A 25981-nucleotide genomic window follows, 5' to 3' on the forward strand; every position below is an offset into this window, starting at 1 on the left:
TTTTTTTCTGGGTTTCTCCCTACTCTTCATCAATGTTGTTTAATTGCGTATTCATAATGAAAAATTATATTTGTTTATGAATATAAAATGGGCTTCAAAATTAGCTAAAAAAATTATGTAATTCAGTAAAAATAAGATTTAGTACACATTATTTACTCTATTCAGTCCAAAAAGATTTTTCAGTAATCCAATAATATGACAAAGATGTAAAATAAGCCTGTCAAATTGAGCATGAAAAAGTCTATAATATGATTCTGCCAAATAAGTATTGATTTATTACTGATAAGTGGAATTTATGATGAGCAGTTGAGCAAATTTTTTTTATTATTCTTGCACATTCATAGCATGTTGAAGTTGCACATCTCATGCAAAAATTAACAGTTTTGTTCCCACATTTTTAAGTTACCTGACATCAGACTCGTTTATTTTTATTTATTACTATTATTATTTTTTTGATCGCTCACGAACAGATACATGATCAAGAGTGCACGAACGTTTCCTTTTGCACAAGGGCAACACGTATGATGAACGCAGCTTTTTAATAAGATTTTAGAGGAACTGCTTTCAAAAAATAGTTCTGGCCTTCTGTACTGCTCTATACAAAATACACGAATATTTTTATAGTGAAATCCAGGATGTTATAGAAAACGTCTATGATGCCGAATATTTTCTGTGCATTTGATTGCTACAGCTACGATCGTTACACTTTGTTGAATTGTAGTGTGAAATAGATTCTGTGTGTGTGTGAGAAAGCTTTTTGGGGCTAACTACTTCCAATATCAACTGCCAGATGAAGCGTGCTGAGTAATGAAAAATTTATATTGTTCTTTCTTTGATAAATTGCCATTGCAGCATCATTGTTCCGTACAACTGTAGTTTCGCTATCTTTATTGTGTGAGATAATATTGCTCTTCGATTTCGTCTCATCGTCTCTACTAAGCTCGTATTTCTTGGCTTTTAGCATTTGAGCCAGCTTCAGTGTAGTGAAAAGAGGTGTCGGTTGAGGCATTTCTGCCCTTGTTCTCAAATGGCTTGATCATTTGCATCACTATGTGCTCTGAAAGAGAGATTCGTTGGACGCTGATACTTCCCAAGGTTTCAAAATCCGTGCAAAACATATTTGTTGCAAGCCAGAAGTTTACTCTTTTTATGTGACATCGTTTGCCAACAGAAATTTCAACTACACGTTTTTTCTAGAGTTAATGAAGATTTTGGGAGAGTAAAAGCTTGAGTACCATCAGAGTTCCAGGTATTCAAGTTTACAAAAGAAAAAAATATTTAGCTCTTCTTGTGCCATTACCCTATTGAAAAAAAGATAATCTGCTCTGACAATGAATTGTCCTTGACCTTGAAAGACCTTTATCCTTCACTATCTTCATTTACAAAAAATTTTAGAAAGGGTAACCACTTCCAAGAAAATTCTGCACCCCTTTTTTCCTATAGAATAGTACGTTGGGTCAAAATGACCCAAACCACGGTTCTAGGTATAAGTGCTTATAGGTCTGAAACACGAAATGTGAAGATAATAAAATTTTTGTGAATTAATATTCATATGATATCATGAAAAGTCACAAAATTTTTTTAACATCTGCCTGTAAGTTTTTGAGATAAATGAAAACGAAGTTTGATTTGGGTCAAATTGACCCACTCCGCAGTTCTAGTGTTAAGGTAATTAGTAAACATCATTGTGTTTACTTTATGGCATTATTGTATTATTTTATTATTGAGTTGTATTATTGATTAAATGCCATTTTTATCATTATAAAAGTAATTCAGATTACAAGCATGTTCACGGAACAAATTATGTTGGTAGAGGCTGAAGTTCCACTGCACTTGTGTGATGCAAGCTCCTACATAATCACTAAGTCAAACAAAAAATTATTTAGTAGTCTTTATGACAGTAGTAGTCCCTCATTAAAAAGTTTAGACTTTTATGAGGGACAGCAAGCTGATTTAGTGCAATTCAACTGCAATATCATGAGAACTTGCTTTTTTTTTTCAAAATGTCTCATGGAAAGAAAAAATTCAATGATAAGCAACTCATGCTCAACTTAGATTTATCATGTGATGCCATAAATATTACAAATATAATGACAATGGCTAATTACCACTAAACAAAATTAACATACAATATGAAGTTTTATTGGAATGGAAAATTGTCTTAAAGAGTGTTTTTCAAGGAAGCAAAGTTGGTGTCATGATCAAAGTATTGCTAATCACTAATAGAAATCACTATAAAGATTTGTGCAGTCTAGAAATTGAATATATTTCAGTGAACATTGGTCAAGAAAGCCCAAGACAATTTGTAGGGTTTGGTCAAATTCATAAAATGTCTTTTTAAAATAAGATCAAATTTTTTAATTTATAATGAATAATTATTTTTAACTGAAAATCTATGTTGTGAATGTCTCATGCAGTCACTCATATTGTTCACTTGATTATTTCAAACTCGTTTGATTTTTTCCATACTTCTACAAAAATTTAACCTTATACGTATGATATGAAGCCTAAAAAATTAAGCGAAGCAAAAATTTCTTTCAATACAATTAAACAGAAAAAAAAATTGTGTTTTAAATGATTACAATAATGTAAAACTTGGTTCTTATGTTCAATTCATCACATTTCAAAAAGTATATTCTCTCTCTCTCAACCAACTTTTTTCTTTATTTAGACCTTTTTCAGTTTATTTTAATTTTTAAAAAGTGTGTAAGCTCATAAAATGATAGAACACAATTCAATGTTTCAAAAAGTTTGTTGAACAAAAAAAAAAGACAGTCATGCACAAACTTTTTTTTAAGAAAGAAACTTACCTCTACTGATTCTAGATCTTTGTTGTAAGACTTGGCAGGAAATCTCATAGCCTGAAGTGTATAAAAAAATTTACCAATTTAACATTTTTATCTCAGAATATATTTAAAAATTGCAAAAAGAAACATACATAAATAATCACAAGCTAGTGATCCTTTACTTTATTTTTTAATTCAATAATGAAATTTAATTATAGACACAGAAATGCATTAGTCTGTAAGTTATATTTTAATAAGTAATATAAATGTGCGAGAAGGCGTCCCCATGCAAGATAGATTGACAAAATCAGGAAAGTGGCAGGAGTCAACTGGATGGCTAAAGCATCAGATAAAACAGAACGGAAAAATTTAGAGGAGACCTTCATCCAGCAGTGGATTGAAAATGGTTGTTGATGGTGATATATATATATATATATATATATGTGCATGGTAACTTATGGTTATATATCTATATAGTTAAGATAACATTTGCATTTTAATTTTATGCTACATTCCCTTTACCAAAAAATACATTAGCTTGTGAAAAAACATTAGAACAGTTTTCTAACATGTTTATTAGAATTTACTGTTCATTAACTGTAACTTTATATAACTTTATTATTTGATCATCTTTTCTTCTCTCTCTCAAATTGATTCTTTTATTATTAGATGTTTCCCCATTACTTTTGAAAATATTGATGTGCAAAGCTCTCACAATGAAATTTTAGACTTTCTCACTGTTTTACAGATTTTTTTAATGTTTTATTCAGATGTGAATCACTGAAATGAATGCCAGTATAGGAACAAAAATTTGGTCATTTTAAAATGAAGGAAAAAAAATTTTTTTTTTTAATAAATAATATAAACAGATTGCAGAAATAGAGAAGAGATTTAAATTTTCTTCCTCTTGAACTTTATTCGTACATTATTGTTGATGACCAATTGGAAATTGCATTAAGTTTTTACACATGAACCAGTTGTCCAATACTATATCCATAAAAAAAATTAGTTCTTAAAAAAAAAAAAAGACAAGTCTCTCATCAGACTTATATGTGCATTCAAAGATGGATATTCAGAAAGGTCTAGTATCTATTTCTCAAAAACTTATAGTGAATGAAGAACAATGAGAGCTACATGTTTATAATGATTAGAGGCAAGCTGTAGGTGGCAGAAGTTTGAGAGCCAATGGCAGAAACTGTCAATGATACGCTAATGATTTTATCACTGTTTTCAGAAAAATAGTTTTATTATTCAATTTACCACAAAGAGTACCTGCTATTGTAATCATATTATTATCATTCATTTTGTTAATTACAAAGCAAATTAGTGTACCTTAACAGACTGATTATGTATGTCAAGACAGAAGCTGATTCTTTGATGAAATGCAGCTTGAGGCTCTCTGGTACAATAGATGTCAGTATTCTCTTTAGACTGCATGTAACCCTTGGCATGATCAATAGTAGCTTCTATAACTCCATCTCTTATTGCCTGGAAATTGTAAAAAAAAAAAAAACTAGTTGACTTTCATGATTGAAGCATATCATTTCACAAAATAAATTACAATAAAATTCTCATTACCAGAAATCAAAGAAAATGATGCTACTTTTATTTATATCACATAAATGTGAGCATTAAGACCATTAATTCATTCTAATGACAATTTATGGGCAGTTTTGCAAAAAAAAAAGCGCTTATCTTTTTAGGAGCTAAGGGAAATAAAAAGCTGTATATAGAAATTTGCATAAACACTTCCGATTTCACCTCTTTTTAAACACACATTATCGTTGCATGCTATGAAAAACAATCCTAAGCAAAATCAAGTTGTTCACATAATTAAATGAAATTTAAACTATGAAAAACGTCGATATGCAGCATTTTTGCTTTATTCCCTTGATTTGCCTATAACAGTGTTTCTCAAACACTTTGTTCTGTTGCCCCATCCTTCTTCAAAAATTTTTTTTTGTTCTCATCCCACCCCTCAACTTGAATAACATAGGATATCATGTTCCACCCATATCTTCTATCACCTACCCTGGACCATTCCATAGCCCAACAAAAGGGAGATATTGTCTACTTTTGGAAATATGTCTGCTTTATAATGTCGAGGCAATTTCTTGATTGGCTGAATAAATTAATCACATGACAACAACCTGATTCATCCAAATAAGAAGTATGAAATGTCATGATAAAGAGCTTGGCTTTATCTCAAATCTGCAAAAACTTTGATACATCATACTTATATTTTTTTTTTAATTAAATTTTACTCCCCTGGTAGTTATTTTGGATGCTATAATACTCAATAGGTTTGAGCATTTTTCACCATGGAAACATTGTTCACAATGAATGGATCAACTTTTCATTGGGTGAGCTATCCCAGGTTTATAAAAAAACTCATTATACCAAAAGATTCAGGAGTGATACCTGTTTGATTCCTGCTGCGCCGTGCGTGAAAGAATCTTTCCTGGCACACGAAAGAATCTTCCCAGTACAACAGAAAAATGACAAAGAACAGAACACAATGCTACAGCAGGAATTCCCCTCCCCCCCAAGAAAGGGTAGTGAGAAAACAGACATATCAGCAAGAGATGTGGTTCTGATTTTTCCTTATCTCATGCCATTACTGTTATTTGCATGATTTTTACTTTAGCATCTGAAAATTTTCTCATAATCCCAGTAAGCAACACAATTTTAGAGTCTCAATTTTAGATTACAAAGAAATTGTACAAACATGAAGGACACATCAATATAATCATACAAGCATGAATACCTTTGCAACAATGAACTCTGTATCTTCTGAACTTCCAAGCTGGAGTTTTTGTGCAACATCTGATAAATGAATCCTTGAGTATGACAAATTGATCATGCGGACACCAGTTTTTATAACGTTATGTCGAAGACGAACAATTAACGTATAAGTATGATCAGCTTGGAACTTGGGACCAAAATTCTCTAATACTTCGTTAAATAAGCTCAGATTTCCATTTCTAACAGCTAAAAAAAAGAAGATCAATGTTATTACATTCATATGTTGATTTGATGGAATGTTCCAGCTTTGATTTTGAGAAATATGCAAACTTCCATGAAATAATAGTTTAAATACAAGAGACTCACACAAGAACATTAATATATAGTAATGCGCATACTTAAAGTGAGAGAAGGCTATTTCTCTTCAAATGAAGTGTGCCTTCGACTGTTGTGTTTGATAACTTATCCCCAAATGCCAGGGTTGATGAATGCTTAAATTGTTTCACTTTTATTTTGTCGTGATGGCTTGCTGACATTGCACCTCTCCCAGGATGCACGGACACTATTGTCTTTGAGTACAAGTGAACCTAAACTTGGTAACATGCCAGCACTAAGTTTAACAAGAATCATATTTCATCTGCGCAACAGCTGTAACACGTTCCCTGTCCTGTGAACCATATGTGGCTCACCCTGTCATGTTCTGTGAGTCACATGTGGTACAGGGAACATGTTAAAAAATCATAATGAAGAAAAATAAAAGATCATTAAAAAATTAGGATGAGGGGGAATGGAAATCTCGAGCAGGATTTGAACCAGCAATCTTCATAGTGATAGCTCTACTTACTACATCAACAGCGGATACTGGTTCCAGTTGTAGTTAAATATATCAATTGTTGAACATCTACTTGTTAAACGTCCCCAAAAAAATGTGGGTGCCAATTAACAGTAGCAAACTATTTGATAGTCATGAAACTTTTTTGATAGTCATGTGCATGAGCATTCACGTGTGTTCAATGTTCCTGTGTGCCACTTCTGTTCAAACAGTAATGTTACAAATGCTTAACCTAATTTATATATAAATTAATTCAAACATTTAGAAATTTTTGTAATTTGAAAAACTCGTTCGAAAACTATCAAAAATTTAAAAAAAAATCAGTTGTGTTATTGTTTTATAAATTTCTAAAACTAATTATGTATCAGTAGAGGCAAATTATCATTAAAAAAGTTCATATTTATGAGGCTAATCATAATAAGCTTGCAAAAAAAAAATTGATATTGTTCGAAACTTTATTTTTGGAAAAAAAAACTGAGGAATTATACACAATAAAAATGCTCATAACCAGGTCTTAGAACAAACTGTATGAAAATCTATATATAAAACCAGACCTGTAATATATATATATATATATATATACACACACACACACACACTCACACAAATACAACACCACAACGGGCAAAATGCCCAGCGAGGTGGCTGAGAAAAAGATGCCCATAACAAATATGGATGTCATATATTTCAAAAATAAAGCAACCCAATTAAAAATGTAATTAGAAACATTATAAACAATACACAGTAAAACCTTGATAAGTCATCACCTCAAGTTATAGAAAAATTATGATGGCTTAAGCGGAGTGACGACTTAAGCGGAGTTCAGTCAGTTTTAATGTGCAATGTTATGAAAATCGTACAAATTTAAAGTAATATGACATTTATTAAAGTATGAATCAAAATAACAATATTAATAAAATTTATAGATTGCGAAAGAAAAAATAATAGCAATTTTTTTATCTTTTTTATGTCTTATTACTTAAATTATTGTGGTGAAATGTACTGTACACTTTGATTTATACTAGTAATTTTTCATTTAGGCTAACAGAGCAACTGTTTGAATAAGTAGCTTTTCTTCACAACAGAACTCTCTATTGCACATTAATTTTACATATACATCAAAATTAATTTTAGTGTTTGAATTCTTCATCAGTAGTTCATGATGCAACTACAAAGTAATCTCGAACACTTTTGACTTGGTGGAGGGGCCCTGGGCAGGAAAAAGTAAAAGAAGACCTCAACTTCGGAAAGAATGTCTAAATTTTCAACAAGGATATTTTGTTTAAATTTCAAGCCCTAAATTAGTAGAGTCCGTGCTTTCTATGATTATTTATTGTGCGTTGCACTTTGACTTATTTTGATTCTTTGATTTCGTAATTTTTGATTTCCTTTATGTGATCTTTGACATATCAATAAATTTTGGTTTTGCAGGAGATGCCCCGGGGGGGGGGGGGGGACCGAAGTGCTTACGTTGCTTCTTGCGACAGAGCCTGGGTGTCTCGCGGTTTGTCCAGTTTCTCCAATGGAGCTCGGGCAGAAATGAGATCTAGCTTGAACAGTCCCCAACATTCCAAAAACCTTATTCGGCAAATATACTTCCCCAGCTTAACTTTCGTTACTTAAACTGTTCCGTTTGGGTATATAGAATTTTATGGTGATTTTTAAGCATATGGCAATGCTGTTAATAAGCTTTTTTTTTTTTTTTTAATGGGAGCCATAAAAATAGTCTGTTCCTCTTTCTCAAACTTTTTCCTAATGACGACTTAACCGAAATTAGCGACAAGTAAACGAGAGTTTAATAACATTGTCGTCTATGACAGCTGGAAGGGTCTGAAGAAAAATGACGACTTAACCGGAGTGACGACTTATCAGGATGATGACTTAACGAGGTTTTACTGTATACACATGATAAAATATTATACAATGCCCATAAAGAATACTTATGGTTGTCTTATTCTAAGTATGAATAGCTTCTCAATTTACCCCAATATGTTTATCATACTTCTTTTTAAACGTGTCAATTGTGTTACAATTTACTACCCCCGGGGGTAAGCTATTCCATTTATTGACAACCCTATTAGAGAAAAATTCCCCCCCCCCTACTGCAACACCATAACCTTGCATTGTCCCTTACCAATCGATACTGGTGTCCCCTTGTAAAAGCAGTCGATTGGCGGTGTACTAAAAGTTCATGGTCCATCCTATCCGTCCCATTGAAAATTTTGAACACTTCTATCATATCTCCTCGACACCTGCGTTCATCCAATGTAAACATATTCAAAAAATGAAGTCTCTCTTCTTAACTCAAGCCCTGTGTTCCAATAAGGACACGTGTAGCTCTTCTCTGCACCCCTTCAACCAAGTCTATGTCTCTCTGTAGGTATGGTCTCCAAAACCTTACAGCATACTCCAGTCCAGAACGAACTAAACCTCGAAAAAGCGGAAGAATGACTTTAGGAGAACACGAAGAGACCTTTTTGAAAATGAGATCAAGCATTCTATTCGCTTTTTTCACCACCGCTGAACAATGTTCAGAAGACCCAAGCCGCTCGTCAATGAGAACTCCCAAATCGGTGACCCTAGTTGCATCCGGGTTAGTGACACCATTCAACTCGTAAGAGAACCATGGGTTGTTCGAACAAAAATGAGCGACCATGCACTTATCAACGCTAAACGTCATGCTCCATTCATTTGCCCATGCTGCAATCCTGTTTAAGTTGGTCTGCAGCAACTCCCTATCGCTTTGATTTCCGATTACCCCCATTAGCTTCACATCATCGGCGAATTTGCTAGTAATCCCATCGATACCCTGATCGAGTTTGTCGACAAAAAGTGAAAAAAGTATGGAGCCAAGGACACTTCCTTGAGGACGCCTGTCCAACCAGAGAATTACCCGTTCACCATAACTCGTTGAGACCTATCTCTTAAACACGATTCTATCCAATTCAGCAAGTTGCCCCCAATCTCATGTAAACGCTTCAAGAGTTTACCATGTTGGACCCGATCGAATGCCTTCTGGAAATCAAGGTAATAATTTTTGTTAACTGCATTTTTAATTGGGTTGCTTTATTTTTGAAATATATGACATCCATATTTTTATGGGCATCTTTTCTCAGCCACCTCGTTGGCATTATTTTGCCTGTTGTGGCATTGTGTTTGCATTTGTATAAACAACATCTACATTTTTGCTCTTACCCAAAGCCTTGGTCACGTGATCATAAAAGGAAAGGAGGTTAGCTACACATGACTTCCCCTTCCTGAACCCATGCTGGTTTTCCGACAATACATTATTCTCATCTATCCACTTCACAAACAGCCTTTTGATGATAATTTCCAAAATTTTCGAGAGGGAGCTCGTCAAACTCACTGGACTATAATTGGACACAACTTCTCTACTACCCTTCTTAAATATCGGAACAACATTAGCAAGTTTCCAATCCCTTGGGACGATACCCTCAGCAACACTACTCCTATATATCTGTGCGACTGGCCCCAACAATTCGTTAGCACACTCTCTGACAACCCTGGGATATATATCATCTGGTCCTGGTGCTTTGCTCGCACATATATTTTTTAGAAGATTTAGGACCTCCACATCTTCTACTTGAATATCGTTGAGGATTTTATTTCCCCATGCAACACCCGTATATTGAATATCATTATCTCTGTTAAAACCAGACGCAAAAAAGTCATTGAAAGCACTACACATGTCAACATTGCTCTCTAACCTAGACCCTCCTATCGAGAGGGGGCCAACTGTCCCCTTATATCCATTATTGACGTATCGAAAAAATGATTTCGGATCAGAGCCAATGTTCAACTTCCTTTTTACTATCCCTTATCGCTTTCTTCAATACTCTTCTTTTATCAGTAAACAATGATAGGTCACCTCATATACTTTTATACTCCCTGAATGCTCTTTTCTTTTCAAGATAGAGGTTACGCACGCTATCCGTGAACCATAGAGGGTGCGATGTACAAACACGCCTTTTTCGAACAAAGGGTATGACGTCGTGCAAAACAGAGGACAGTTTCGTACTAAATTCCTCCCATTGACTTACCACCCCTACTGATTCAAACCGGTCTTTGAAAACTTCCGCTAACCTTCCTCTCAGAACAACGAAGTTAGTTCTCCGAAAACAAGGAACCAGTCTTTTGTTATTAACCTTACCCAAGCAAAAGTTATAGTGAAATCTGACGATATGATGATCACTGGAAGAAAACTATTCCCCCACCGAAACATGTTCAACAAGATCCTCAGAACTGGTAAGAACTAAATCCAAAATAGCGGTGCCCCTAGTGGCTTCTGATACAAAAAATTTTCGAGCACCAACTAAAGAAACTCTCTTTCATACTGATCTCTAGATGAAAGGTTCTCCCATTGAATACCTGGGTAATTGAAATCCCCTAATATGAGAACCCTCTTACGCTTACACATGTAGGAAATTTCATCATGCAATTTGGCGATGTAGTTTGGATCCCTATTCGGTGGATTGTAACAAACCCCAACAATAAGTTTATTACGTCTTTTGTTCTCAAGCTCAACCCATACAGTTTCAACATCACTACTCTTCACGTTACACTCTCTAGTCTTCAAACATGATTTCACGTATATCAACACTCCACTGGGTGATTATAATTAAAGTTCCTATACTCTCTGAATAATTTATCTCAAACTACTCATCCGAACACAGCCAAATTTTCCGGATATCTTAATGAGACCATGGGGGAGAGATATATGCAATTAAGAAAACAGTTCAATTTTTGACCACCAGATGAAAATGTGGCACTTTTTTTCCCATTGCCTTTTCTTTTTTTCCATTGTCCATAAAGCATATATAACAAGTTTCAATGGAATGCGTCCACCAGAACGGTGGCAACAGAGGTCTCAGTAATTTCAGTATACTACACTACTCAGACCTATATAGTGCCCATCCTAGAGGACATTTCACATTGAAACTTCGTATATATGCCATATGGACAATGGAAAAGGAAAATGCAATAAAAAAATGTTACTTTTTCACCTCGTGGTCAAAAATTAACTTTCAAACTGCATAAATCTCTCGCCATTAAGATATCCTGAAAATTGAGCTGTGTTCGAATGAGTAGTTTCTGACAAAATTCAGACTACAGGAACTTTAATTATAATCACCCTGTATATAACAGTAAAAAAACACATTACCTTGAGTTAACTGGAAATATGGGATGAGAGTTCGCCGTAATTGAGGCTGCCTAAACAGAGAGCGTTCTGGTATATCTCCTAGCAATAGTTCCACAGTTATTGCTAGTTTGTAGGCCTAGAAGAAATACAAGATCAGTTATAGCACATTCGACTGTGTGAATAAGTTCACGATTTCATATGGCTTAAATTTATACAGAAATAGAGAAAGCTATAACAAAATATGAATTAAATGTTTTTGAAAAAACTGCAAAGTTATGTTATCTCCAATAAAAAATAGTTTAGATAGATTCCTCATTTTTTCAATAATTAGTTTAAAAAAATCAGTTCTACTGGATTTTCTATTCTCATCTTTTTTATGGCAATGGAAAATGAAATTAAAGCACTGACGTCACATCACAGGACAAACATACAAATGAAACCACACACTTCTTGAACCAGCATATTATACCACTATGCTATATCATCTTCCCATATCTGCCAACTTTGGAGAATGAGAATTCAGGTTTTTGCGCAGATCCAAATTCTGTATAAAAATAAATGTAAAAGGGATCTTTTTTTAAAAAACATTTTAGGCATTTTTAATAAAAGGAAATTTTTAGTTATATTTTCTCATTGCAAAAACCGTGTAACCTATCGCTAATCATGGCCGACCAGTAGGTTAGAGTCCTTGAGTTAAATTACCTCTCACAAATCAAATCTCGCAAACCAAAAAATCTCCAACAGGCCCGAAGGGGGACATATAGATAAAGCAGATACACACACGATCATGTCAATTTTGGATTGCGAAAGGCCGTATTGATGTTTGCTGATTGGTGAATTTTGTGTTTTCTCCCCAAAAATTAAATTTTTGTGATTTGACGAAATGGCAACAATTTACGCAATGCTCGTGAAGCAGCAGTTTTTTTTGGGTAAATTCTTGGGGAATAAGTTTTTCCCTAAATATAGGGATTTTTTTGGGAGACTTGGCAGCTATGTCTTACTTTTTTTTAATTTAGCCATTTTTATACATCTTCTTAAATAACTATTTTTAAATACATAAAACCCTAAAAATAAAATATTACAAAATTAAAAGTGAAAAAAATGGTATCTGCTTCAACATATATAAGTATCATTCTTTTTAGATGTTCAGAATTTCATTTCACACAAGTGTAATTGAAGGCTGATATTTCCTGCTTTTTAAATTTTCATCTTTATAATTTTTTTATCAAAATATTTTCTTGTTGAAAGCAAAGATCATAAAATTCTTTGCATATGAAACTTATATCAATACATGACAGCATACAACAACAGCAGAGACCATTAATAAGATTGTTTGATTTGATTTCAAATATAGAAATTTGTTATTTTTTTGAAAAGATTCTTTGATAAGTACTCTTGTGTGTGTGTTCATATTTAACTCGGAAATTCCAAAACTGGTTCCAGTGAAATTTGATTTTTTTATTTGTGAAACTTTACACGTACACCAAGCTACTGGCCGCAAATTATGGCAGATTTTTCACACATTTTTCAAATAGTTTCATAAAACTGAGTACTTATTCTGTAGGATAATATTGAAAAACAATAGAAACATCATTTTGCATCAGCAAGCAGAGTAATCTGTGAATTTTTGGTCGTCCCTTTATCATCAAGAGCAGAATAATCCACAAATTTTGCTTGTTTCTTATCACCAAATGTGGAATAATCCAAAAAATAGTGATTGTTCTTTATCAACTAAAATAGGCTAATTCTCTCATACCAATTGTTGTTTTGTGCTACGTGTGAAACAAACTGCAAGTATTTTTCCAGGTAAAGAGCAATACCTGGAAGTTATAATTCAGTTGGGCTTAAACAAGTTAAAATACTGTAGTTCCATCATTTTTTCAAAAGTGATAATTGCAGATATCTCCCAAATGCTGGCATAGTATTGGCACATAAAAACCAGTTTGTTTATCCATGAATGGTGATAGAACCAACTGCAAGTTATACAAGCATATGAGATTTATAAAGTGTGAGTAGCGTATTTAGAGAGTGGTGATACAAATGGATAAATATAGACATGTAGACCATGGTCTCCATTAAAGACAAAATAACAATTGCACCTCAAATGAAAAGCAGCCCAATATTTACATTCAGAATTTCTCTCAAGAAACAGGTTCAGCAGACAGGGCTTTTCCATAATAGATGACACTGCCTTTTTTCCCACTTAGGGTTGATTTCTCACAAAAGGAAACAATCTATCTCTTCATAATTTTTTTTCATCCATCTTGTTTCATTCATTATTAAATCAGATTTGCTAAATCTTCCATTTTATATTCTTTAACTTTTAAATGAATTCCAAATTTTAAAATATGCATGTTCAAGTTATGTAAAAATACAGAGTAATACATATTTATTTTATTATATGGTTTTATTTTATTATTATTTATTATAAGAATTTTTATTAACTTGAAACATTGCTACACTATTTTAAGACTCATTTTATAAGTAAATATGGTTTTTTTTTCGTTTTAGTGTCTATAAAGAAATATTTTTGGTTTCCCTTTCAACTATGGTTAAGGAGCCAATAGTCACACTCAACATTCATTACAATGGATAACAATGAAATTGCGTCTTACATAAAAATATAAAATTCTGAATGATTTTGAACTGCTGAACACAAATATTCCCAGAAAAAGTTTAAATGGTTCTTGTGTTTTGAGATATTACCATGTAAAGTGTGGAAAAATTACTTTAGGAGCGATATCTGTGGACAAAATGATTTTGACCGGCTGCACACAAATATCACCATGAAAAAGTTCTATCGACCTTTTTATCAGAAAGATATTACCACATTGAAAATTAAGTATAGTGCTGTAATATATTTGTGTTTCTATGCATTTTTGTTCTGTTTTTATGTATTTGTGTTGGGTTTTTATGTATATTAATATTGTGTCTATATATTTGCAAGATTTCTATATACAATCGATGTCTCTTATTAGAAACATGGATAATATTATCATTCGGGTACTGTCAATCACATCCCCTAAGTACAAGACAGACCAATATCATAACATGGGAAAAAAATCTTTTTTTTGCTATCAGGACTTCAGTTTGTCTCATAATTTTTTTTTCTAATTTTTTTTCTTTTTGTATATTTTGAATCTAAGGTTGAACCAGACTCATTTTTCTCTCATAAGTTATCGTTACCAATCTGCACGACTATGTGGTAGGTCAGACTGCCTTATTGATAAAAATTTCCATACTCAGTTCACAATGTCCTAGTCAGGCCACAATAGCAGCTATGATCCCCGTGCGTGTAGCGCTGCTTTTGCAATTTCTTTCCTTCTAGTAAAAGACTGTTTACGGTAAAAAAAAGTATCTTCAATTTATTGTCAGTTTCTTTCAACTGACCACATTCACTATTCTTTGGCTGGAAAAAGACTTTCACAAGGGAATCTCAAAACGTACCATATATTATAAAAGTACCATAATTCATACCACACATTAGACAGTTCCATTCCAACTTTCACAATTTTTGATTTAAAAAGAGATTTTAGCTTAAAAGGGGCGAAATCCTGTTTTAGAACAATTGAAAAAAAAAACCAGATTTAACATTTTGAAACCTTTAATGTGGGGAAGAAAAATGGAGTTGTCCTGTTTCCATATGTCCTGTTCAACCAAATAGGACATATAGTATAATACTTACAACCAGACTTTTATTTGATATAGTTATCAATCAATTATTGTTATCAGAAACCCTTTTAAAATTTGTTGTCTGCTGTTATTATAATCTTGGGAAAAAAAACTTACTGTCTGCCTAAACCCAACAGCAGTCAGCTGAGGAGCCTTTCGAATTGCTTGCAGCAAGTTCTTGTAAGCCTCAGAGTAATCAAGCTGTATTGCTTTGATGCAGCCTTTGAAAGAAATTAGTGCAACATTTTAGTACTAAAAAAAACCCATAAAAATCTTATGAAATGAATATGATGGAAAAGTAAGTTGATTTTCATAAAACGCTCGACACATAATTTCCTATTTCTGACTGTTGTGAAAGTTGAAGTTTTCTAATATTATAATTCATTTCCTGAAAACCACTGAATTAACTTCTTTTTAAATTTTTAAACTATTAAACTGCTCACATTTTTTATAGAACAGGGGCTTAGTGGGATGTTGAATCACTTAATGGTATGTTTTATAATAGTATGATTTATAATGCCTCTGATGAAAATCGGGAATTTTTTAACTTACAGATATGGAAGAGTACGTCTACACTTCTTGTGCAGTTAAAAGATCAATACTTCATTTCTACTGTTAATTTGCAAAGCATACATCTATAATGAGCTTTCTAATTTAAACATTCTCAGCCATCAAAAAAGCATGCAACATCATGGGTTTACCTTGCAAAATAACTTTTTTTTATGTAGTCATCTTATCCAGCAAAATTGCATTTCCTGCAACTTCTATAAATTCTCCAGCATCTGCTGTGATCTCGGAAACATCAGTTGTGAAGCTAATGTAGCTAAATAAAGTAAGTTTTCCTAAGCCAACAAGTAATTTGATGCCTTCTTACCATTTCAATATTTTAGAATCGGCTATAATTTGCTTATCACTATTTTGATACAATATTTATTAATATATTGGTTGCTTGGAAAAATTTGATCAAATTATGTTTGGTATGCTTACCCAGATAGTACAGGAATCTAGCCCATTCATTATTAGATGCTACCTCTGGAAACACTGATTTGGATACAAGCTTTGATGCTTGTTCATACAAGTTGTCATTCAAATAATTTCGAAGTAAACAATTGAGAAGTACAGCTTGTCCTTCATAATCATTTCGTAAAGTTGCTGTTCTAAGACGACAGTGCAGAAAACTAAATTTTTAGATGAAAAAACATTTATGAAACCGATAAAATAAAAACAAATCCCTGAAAAAAGGTAAAAAATAAAAAGAGTATACTCATCATACATTTCATTTTTTTTTCCATATTTTTTTACTAATAAATTATATTGTTATGCTTGTTTTTAAGAACTCAAACAAACTTAAACAATTAGTTGGTTAATGGGAAAGACATTCAAAGAATAACATATTTTTTGGTATTAGAGGACTAGTTCCTAAAAATATGTCTGTTTGTAAATTAGAGGTTTGTAAAATCAAGCTGCAAATGTGATAATTTTTTTTATTAGCTTCCCACAAACAACCTGATTTTTCATCCCAAAGCCGTCACCAATATACTACTTGGTGTAATACAGGGTGTTTCAAAAAGAATCATCCAATTTAAAAAATCATAACTATTCAGCTTTTAATTCGTTTTGATCAAATAATGTATAGGTAGAAATAGGGAAATCTTAAGTTTCACGCATTTGCCAACAGGTACTGCTAACACTCTTCCTTCGGCCGCCACTTCAGTATTTGTCAAGATGGCGACTGCACAACAGAAATTATTTTTTGTTCTAAGCTTCGCGAAGTGTGAGTTCATAACAACTGTTCATCATGCTTTTCTCGTTGACAATACCCTGGTGTTGAACTTCCTACAGCTCAGAGCATTAGGCGATGGTATAAATTCCAAGTAAAACAATTCCAAGACACAGGTTGTCTGTGTAAAGAGAAATCCCTTGGCTGTCCCTGCATGTCAGACGAAAATGTGGAGAGCATTCAACAGAGTTTCTCACATAGTCCACAGAAATCCACTCGCAGTGGATGCAAACATGCTTGCAAAAGTTTGGGAAGTATTTGACTACCGTATAAACATATGCCATGCATCCCAAGGTGGACATATTAAGCACCTTTAATTTGGTTTGTAAAAAACTTTGATTAGCCATGTAATATAAAATTAATCTTACATGTCTATATGTTCAATATTTTTCGTAATATACACATTTCAAATCGGGTGATTCTTTTTGAAACACCCTGTATTAGTTTGAGTCTGTAAATAATACTATCTACCAACCATAGCAAATAAAATTGTAATGTATGATTTATGCTTTTATACAATAGCGATTAGAACTAAAATCATTGACAGTTTTAAAAATTACAAGAATCACCTCCTGATGTCCTGGATGTGGCCCGCTAGCTCATAACTCCTGGATAAGTAAAAGTAACACTTTGCTGCTATTATGTCTAATGAGCGTCTATTCTGAGACTGAATTTTTGACATCAAAAGGTCTGAGCATTTGACTGCCTGAAAAATATGAATTTGTTATCAGATAGGATATCTTATAGGATATTGATAGCTTATTTGTTTTCACAAAGATCCTCGATGATTTGAAAAATCAGAGCTAATGATAATGTTGCTTAAACATAAAATTTCAATTACAAAAATTGTTTTAATTTTTCATGTTTCTGTGGACCGAATTCTCATAACATGCTCAAAAAATAAATACACTAGATAGAACATATGTGGGCTTCATAAAAGAAAAACAGCAAGCTTTTGAAGCATTGTTGAAAACATTTCAAATAAATTTACTTTAAAATACCATAAGTACGGTTGGACCCGTTTTTAACAAGCTCTTTTTCAGTGAAAATGCTTGTTAAATCTGTTCAATTGCAAAATGTTTTCATGCAAAAAAATGAAATTAAGTGTTAATTAAGTGTATGTATAAAATTATATTTATATTTGATGAATAGAATATTTTTTTTATCAGTAATTGGATGATTTCTGTTTCACTTTGACAGTGAAGACTTTGCTTTTGGACACTTTTCCAAAAAAAAAAATAAAGAACAAAAAAGGAAAACTTCTGTTAATGCTCCTCACACACAAACACAAGGAGTCTGTATTGAAAGTTGAGCAAGGGCTGAATTTGCCATTGTTTAAAATTCTGATTGGATTGGTTAGTTCCTTATCTTCATTTTAAATGTTCATTCCTGCCTTCTAGATGAAGAGTTGCTGTTCCTGCACACAGATAACAAACCCCTAAAGGGATAATACATCTTTTTCTGAACCATTTGATTGACATCATTTATCAAGAGCATCATTCTTGTCAGTTTATTATCTGCATATTACAAGAGTGGTGAAAGAAACTCAGTTTTATGGTTCTTGCATTTACTTTTCATTTTCTTTCATTTTGTATTTATTTTTTGAAGCTTTCTCTTTTGAGTTCCTCAGGGCTCCCACACAAAAAATTAGAAAAAGTAGGACGGGGATAGTACCCTCCTTAGACAACATAATCATAAGACATAATAAAAAAAATCCCTAACCATAAAAAAATTTTAATTTAATTCTTTTATAGCAGTATTTCATTACCCTGTAAGATTGACTCTAGCCAAAGCAAAATGACAAAAATGACTTGGTTACAAAAATATTTTTTGGCCAAAACACTGTACTAGCAACCACATATAATTCTTTTCTCTCTCTCCTCACAATATAAATTGCGTTATTTTTTCTTTTTTGAGTCTTCCGCAGTCCAGTATGTCAACTCCCTTCAACAATGCACACAGCAAATTCATGTAAGTTTTTTAAAAATGACACTCTTTTGAGGCCACTTTCAAAAGCACAGTGCGAAATGTGCAAATTACAAGGTCCGATGTAAATGAGTCAAGGTGAATCAGATGTTGTCCAATACTGTGTTGTCCATTTTTTTTAAAGGAATTTGTTTCAATTTTACTGTTCAATACCAGTGTAATCGTTTTTGACAAATGAAGCACTTTCATTTCTAGCTCTTTGCCGAGTGTTGTAAACATTGTTTATGCCTCTGCACATGCCCTAAAATACAAATACAACACCACAACAGGCAAAATGCCCAGCGAGGTGGCCGAGAAAAAGATGCCCATAACAAATATGGATGTCATATATTTCAAAAATAAAGCAACCCAATTAAAACTGTAATTCGAAACATTATAAACAATATACACACATGATAAAATATTATACAATGCCCATAAAGAATACTTATGGTTGTCTTATTCTAAGTATGGATAGCTTCTCGATTTACCCCAACATGTTTATCATACTTCTTTTTAAACGTGTCAATTGTGTTACAATTTACTACCTCCGAGGGTAAGCTATTCCATTTATTGACAACCCTATTAGAGAAAAATTCCCCCCCGCGACACCATAACCTTGCATTGTCCCTTACCAATCGATACTGGTGTCCCCTTGTAAAAGCAGTCGATTGGCGGTGTTCATGGTCCACTCTATCCATCTCATTGAAAATTTTGAACACTTGAAAATATATATGACAATCGAATGCTATTGGTAGCATCAGAATCACCAAACCTAAAATAGGTCTATGTATCCAACTGCTTCGTTAAACTAAGCAAACAAAAAATTAACAAACCAGATGATCCCTTATACTTCTCCCCCCCCCCCCAAATAACCTTTAAAATGATATCATTTCTGCTTTCGCAGAATTATTACCTGCAATCTACTGCATTTGTATTATTATCAATGATTCCCTCTTCAATTAAAATCAATTACACAAATTTTATTGATATGATTTGGTGCAAAAGTAGGACAAAAACTAGAAAGTAAGACAAAACCGAGAAAGTAGGACATTTTTCCAAAAAGTAGGATGAGTGGGAGCCCAGAACAGTTAAAAAACCTACTTGCTAAAAGCAATAGAATTGCTATAAAATTAGCATTGTACTAAACAAATTACATTAATTTGCTCGTTAAACTCATACTCTTGCTAAAATCAGGCTTATTATAAGCGGGTTCAACTATATTTTGGTTAAAGATTATTTTTTACTTCAATTTTCTCCTTTGTGTTATCAAGTTACATCATGGTTATTTCCTAGGTATAGTATTTAATTACACAATAATGTATAATTACAAAAAACTCAGTACAAAAAAGAATTAAGAAAAATTTTACACAAATTAAGTATTAATTTTTTTCAAATAAAACAATATAAAATATACAAGATATATAAAAATTTGTGAAATACCTAAATTCAAGATTAAAGCATGTAAAAATTAGGTGTTTGAAAAAAAGATGAGAATAAAAGACTTACCATGTCAAAACGACTCTGATCAATGAGATAGATCAACACTAGAAGATTAATATACACATCTAGTTCAGGTAAAAGTGGTAACTGTTGCGATGATTTTGTACTTCTCATTCGGATTTGTGTGGTGCTACCATTTGTTTCCATGGGCTGCAAACAAAAATGATCAAATTGAAACTGAGTGATATAAAAATAAAATGAACATTTTAGTCATAGTATTCATCTATATAAACACTCCTAAAATTTTGAAAAATACAGTCTACAATAGAACCTTGATTATTAAATCTGTCACTTAAATAGCTAAATACAAATAGCTCCATGTAGAGCTGTTTGGCCATAAGTTTTTCTAAAACCAAACACAAAAGAAAAAATGATAGCTTTTATCCTAATTTCAAACTTTGAAGAAATCATAATTAGAATTATAGTTAAGTAAAACATGAAATAATAAAAATTCCCTACTCATTAAAATTGAAGATAAACAATAAAAACTGAATATATTCATCACTCTGGCTTTATAAAACAGGAATATCTAACAAAGACAAATTTATTGCCAATATCGGACATGTATTCAGGTCCCACATTAGAATTTGAACAGAGACCTGCCAAACCGGAGGTTAAGCTTGCTATGTGCATCAATGATGACAATAAGAATATCTTTAATTCAAATTTTGTTCAGTTAAAAACATTGATAATACATTGATTTTTTTTTAATAATTTACACTGCAAAAGAGAAAAATATTAATCACTTATGAAAATTCAATTACTTCATCAAGGAAAGCAAGCATTGCGTCCCGTTGATCTTTTTGTGCTGAGCAGAAACTGGTGATAACTTTACGCAAGATTTTAGCATTTAGCCTTTTTCTAATGGTCACTAGTCCTCTGACAACACGTAGAAGAAATCTGGGTTCCTTTGATGACACCGATTTTTCAATAAAACGGGCATGTTCTTTGATATCTATGGGAGAAAAAAATGAATACTTGCAATTATAAGCAGGCCAATTCACAGAAATCCAAGATACATTTTGAGCAAAAAAGTTGTCATAAAATGTTTTTTATAAACAGTCAAGGAAAGGGTCCCAAGATGTCGTCTTAAAAAATTACAAAAAAATTCAAGTAGATTCATCTCACACAGAAACACAAAAACAAAAAAAATTAGTGGTGGAGTGCAATTATTAAAGTTGTAAAAAATTATTAAAAATGACAACAGTTGGTTACTCATTATCATTCTTGTGTCTTGATGATATCTATAAAAAGCTTCTCTTGCTTTTATAGATATCGCCAAGACACGCGAGAGATAATCTCGCACATACTCTGCTCTCTCTTTTACACATCTAGCTCTTCTTTTTCTTTCCTCTTTGTTTTTGTCTGTGCTGCACCTTATCATGTGTTTTTTGAATGAAATCACTCTAAGACTCTAGGGTTGCGAGATTTTTAAATTCATTCTTGTCCTCTACTGGCGTTCAAGATATTATTTACTTTCTGAGTGACCCATCATAATTTTGCCTGCTTTTTTAAATATTTTTGTGTTTATTTAAAGTAGAAGAATTAGTGCCAATTTTTTCAAAACTTTTTGAAGACGTCACCTTGGGACCCTTCCTGTAAATTTTATAACTTATTATTCCATCATCTTAGTTATGTTTTTAATAATGTCGTATACCACCATAATTCAAACCTCAGCTAATGAGTTTTTAAAGTAGCTTACTCCATTCCAAAACAAGTTTTTCTTCACAAATATGGCTACTTCAGTAAATGTTAATGTCTCGTAATCTTGAATTCTATAAATTTGTATTTGTTTTAAGAGAAAAGGATATTTTATTTCATTAAATGACACAAAATACCATAAAAATATCCACAGAAAATTTTTGCGCAATCAAAAAGTTCTAAAGACATGGTTCACTACCATTTTCTGCAGGCTGGGACTAATTAGACCAGGGCCTACAATTTATTGTTGATTCTGAACAGCAGGATTTGACAGTTTTGCCGTTTCATACTCGCCAAGAGGTTTGTGCTCTAACCCTTCAGTGTGGGACTCCCTGTGGTAGCAATCTTTCTGTGGTCATGTCGCCATTTCTATTATTCCCCTGCGTCAGGAAAGTTTCTGACAAGGATGTGGGCATTGAACTCGCGACACCTCTAAAAACATCCTTTGGTACTTTAGACGAGTATCTTATCGACCTGGGCTACTGCGCCTACATTGCACTTGGCTCCTAAAATATTTGGTTGACATATAGGGGTTTTTTTTTCTGGATTTATCAAGCCCTACCTTATACATAAACAAACAGTCTGGTAGTAACTAATCAGGTTCTTACCGGTCAAAACTTCCCCGTGAAAAACCAAATATAATGAAGCTTTCTACATGATTTTGTACAAACAAGTTAGCAAAAAAAAAAAAACTTAGGAAGCATTATTTATATTGTAATTGAAAATTTCTGACTAACAATGATAATTCTAGTGGTTTTATCCATCTTCTCTTTCACTGATATATGGAAATAGAGCAGAAATATTTTAAAAAGTTATCAGTACTACATATAATTTATTCACTCTTTATCCTCTTCTCTGGTAGCCAGCTATACAGATAAAACTGTATGCATATAGGCTGCAGTGACGGCTCATGGTCAAATGTTCTGGGGGGTGTCAAAACAAAATTTCATTCCAAGATACCAGTAGTTAATTTTCACGAATATGATTTTTGTAACTTTTTATTCTAATTAATTAGATAATTTGTGTATTGAAGTTTTATTTTCAATACGTCTATTCAGATCGAAAAAAAAATCACGCTCAACCTAGCTGAATTGTATATTGTGTTTGATTTCTTTCCATATGCAAAGGTTTTTATGTCAATTTCTATTTAAATTCTCACAACTATATTTTCTACATGCAAAAAATGGAACAACCCCTTAAATGAATTTTTTGAAAAAACTGAAATTGAAAACTTATATACTATTATTTTTAAATCTGCAGCAGGCGAGATCGAACCTATAAGCGGCCACATCTGTCCCGCAGGCCATAGTTAGCCCATAATTAGTTTAACCAAAGAAGAAAAACAAACTAGGTAAACAAAGAAAATAATTTGAATATTTATTTTTCAAAAAAACTTTTAAAAATATTAGTCTAAGAATGACATACTTGTATAACATTCATTGTATGCACATATCGTAATGTTGTCTCACAAAAAAAAAACCATGAATTTTTTTTAATAACGAAAAATTTCAATGACAAATAGTTACAATTATTATTGACAGATGATGCCATGAGAATATTTTCTACTTTAGCACCATCTTTTGGCAATAAATGTAACTATTCTGATAACAAAATTTTATTTCATAAAATCCTGACTTTTTGTGCAAACTAAATCGTTCATGTTTTTCGAATTATTTGTTTTGTTACTTTTTGATCACCTTATGGACATTAAGCAAAGGAAAATTTCCTTCAAAAATTTCACTTTTGAGTAAATTTTTTCATACATTTTTAAAAATGTGCTGCCATCTATTGGTGAAAATATGTAGTCAAGTATATTTCTCAAGTTTCAAGCATGTGAGCCAAATGTTCACTCACAAGTACAGTAAGACCTCTGTATAACATCACTTTTAATGACGTTTGGCCTATAACACCCTTTTCTATCGGTACCTGCCAGCATATTATATAACCAATTGGAATTTCGCGTTATTAAGTCACTCCGCTTGTGAAGTCATTTTTGTTCTGTCCTCAGGCTGGACAAATAAAACAAATTTAGGCAACAGCAAAATTTCATAGAGCCAAGCAGAATTTCTTTCCTTCGACAAAATCGGCCCAAATTAGTGTATTTTTTAGCTTGTCCAGAACCCCATTACATAGTAGCAAACACGTTGACATAATATCTGATAATTTTGTGCTGCCCTTCAACTTCAATTAAGTTATTACGCATAAAAAATATTAGGCACCAATTCCAATTTTTTAGTCATCATTGCTACCTGGTGTCTGGGATTTGTACAGCCCTCTTGCGTTATGCGAAATAAAAACATTCTTTCAAAAAACATTTCGCTCTTAACTTGGATTGATTGCAAGTGAAGATATTCGGAATTCACAGACCACTGTATCATGTTTTCTATTCGCTTGTATTGCTTTACTATCTATTATTTGGCTGTGCATGTTGAGATGTGTATAAATATGATAGACAATCAAACACAACTTGCCTTCCAAAGTAAGTATATCCACATCAGATTTCAATGCTCCATTCTCTTGAACTACAGAATTTCCATCATCAGCATTTTTCATCTCAACATCAGCATTTTGGTGTACCATGATTTACTGTGAGAAAAAAATGTCAGAATCACAGCCATTTCATTTAAATATAAACTAATTACACAGCTAAAAGATAAATTTTTGATAAAGGTTAAAATCCATAATGAAATAAAATTTTTAAAGACCCCAACCTATCTAATAAATTATAAATAAATAACTAAAAAGGTATACACATGAGTATATACAAGGTATAGAAACCTGTCACGTGCATCCAAAATAATAAATATTTCGTAAACAGAACTTTTTATTGCTTATATCTCTTTTTCTTAAGAATCTAAATACATTAGGATCAATGTCAACAAAATTTATACCTTTTTATGCAAAAGAGCCACTAATAAGAACTGTAATAAATTTCCCTAACTACCGGCGCTGTATTGTTGTAAACAAAATTGTCAAGGGTTAACCATGAAATTTTTTGATTTTATTGCAAGTCAGCATGCATTTACGATATTTCTACGGGCTTCACAGATGAAGCTATTTCGTCACTTTTGATTCATTCTTCTCTTTGATCTCCATTGATGTGATTGGTTGAAATTTCACATGAAACTACAGAACTCGCTCATGACCATATTTTTTGAGGATGATTGCGTGTTGATTATTTTACTGCCAAAGCCAGAAATTGTCTAGTCCGCAAACTGGCCAATTGCGTTGAATATTGAGCCGGAAAATGTCTGAATTTCAGCCAGTTCATGAATAGAAGGAGATTCCTGGTCAAATTCCGCCATCGCCAAGTTGGTGTATTTTTTTCTTTTCAATTTCAGTCCATGTTAAGGCACGTACACACTAGTGCGCCGAACTTGCAACGCACGCAGGGGCGTAGCCAGAAATTTCGTTCGGGGGAACCACTTTCATTTCGGGGGACCAAAGAGATAGAACAATAGATTTGGTCATCTTTTCCCTTTTTTCGGTCATTTTCTCACATTTCGGGGGGGGGGGACCAGACCTCCAATTCCCCCTCTCGCTACGCCCTCGAGCGCACGACCCCCCTGCAACGGTTCTAATCCGCTCGTGGGTACACAAACTTCCTTTGTGTTCCTTTTTTTTCTTTGTGTTCGTTGAAAAAACCGATTTCAGGTGGAAACAGCTCAAGAATCGTTCACAACACCGTACAAATTACTGAACAACCAATTGCGAATGCTTTCATTTCATGATCCACGCGCTAGTTTATACGCGCCTTTAGCTATGAAAACCTATCAAACCACAGTCACGATGAGGTAATCCTTTGTTTCCCAAAATCTGACGGAAAAATTTTGTCT

General features: G+C 32.8%; 1 protein-coding gene across 2 annotated transcripts in view; it reads right to left on the reverse strand.

The window, feature by feature from the left end:
* Rpn3 (regulatory particle non-ATPase 3) overlaps positions 1-25176 on the reverse strand; it is a 116242-nt gene extending 91066 nt beyond the window's left edge. Inside the window, exons 1-11 of one of the 2 annotated variants that reach the window (XM_089246172.1) lie at positions 25037-25176; positions 24617-24731; positions 21209-21399; positions 20451-20594; positions 17546-17682; positions 16184-16374; positions 15314-15417; positions 11546-11660; positions 5554-5777; positions 4119-4274; positions 2811-2861 (exon numbers count right to left, since the gene is read on the reverse strand). In XM_089246172.1, the coding sequence (XP_089102298.1) occupies positions 2811-2861; positions 4119-4274; positions 5554-5777; positions 11546-11660; positions 15314-15417; positions 16184-16374; positions 17546-17682; positions 20451-20594; positions 21209-21399; positions 24617-24725 (1422 nt within the window). In that variant the 5' untranslated portion in view covers positions 24726-24731; positions 25037-25176. The remainder of the gene's footprint in view (positions 1-2810; positions 2862-4118; positions 4275-5553; positions 5778-11545; positions 11661-15313; positions 15418-16183; positions 16375-17545; positions 17683-20450; positions 20595-21208; positions 21400-24616; positions 24732-25036) is intronic. The other variant, XM_089246173.1, reaches the window with a different exon arrangement.
* Positions 25177-25981: the final 805 nt, after the last annotated feature.

Source organism: Pholcus phalangioides, unplaced genomic scaffold (genome assembly GCF_987345545.1).
Source record: "Pholcus phalangioides strain wild (caught in Gottingen) unplaced genomic scaffold, Ppha-v1.0 ptg000017l_1, whole genome shotgun sequence".
Taxonomy (NCBI): Eukaryota; Metazoa; Arthropoda; class Arachnida; order Araneae; family Pholcidae; genus Pholcus; species Pholcus phalangioides.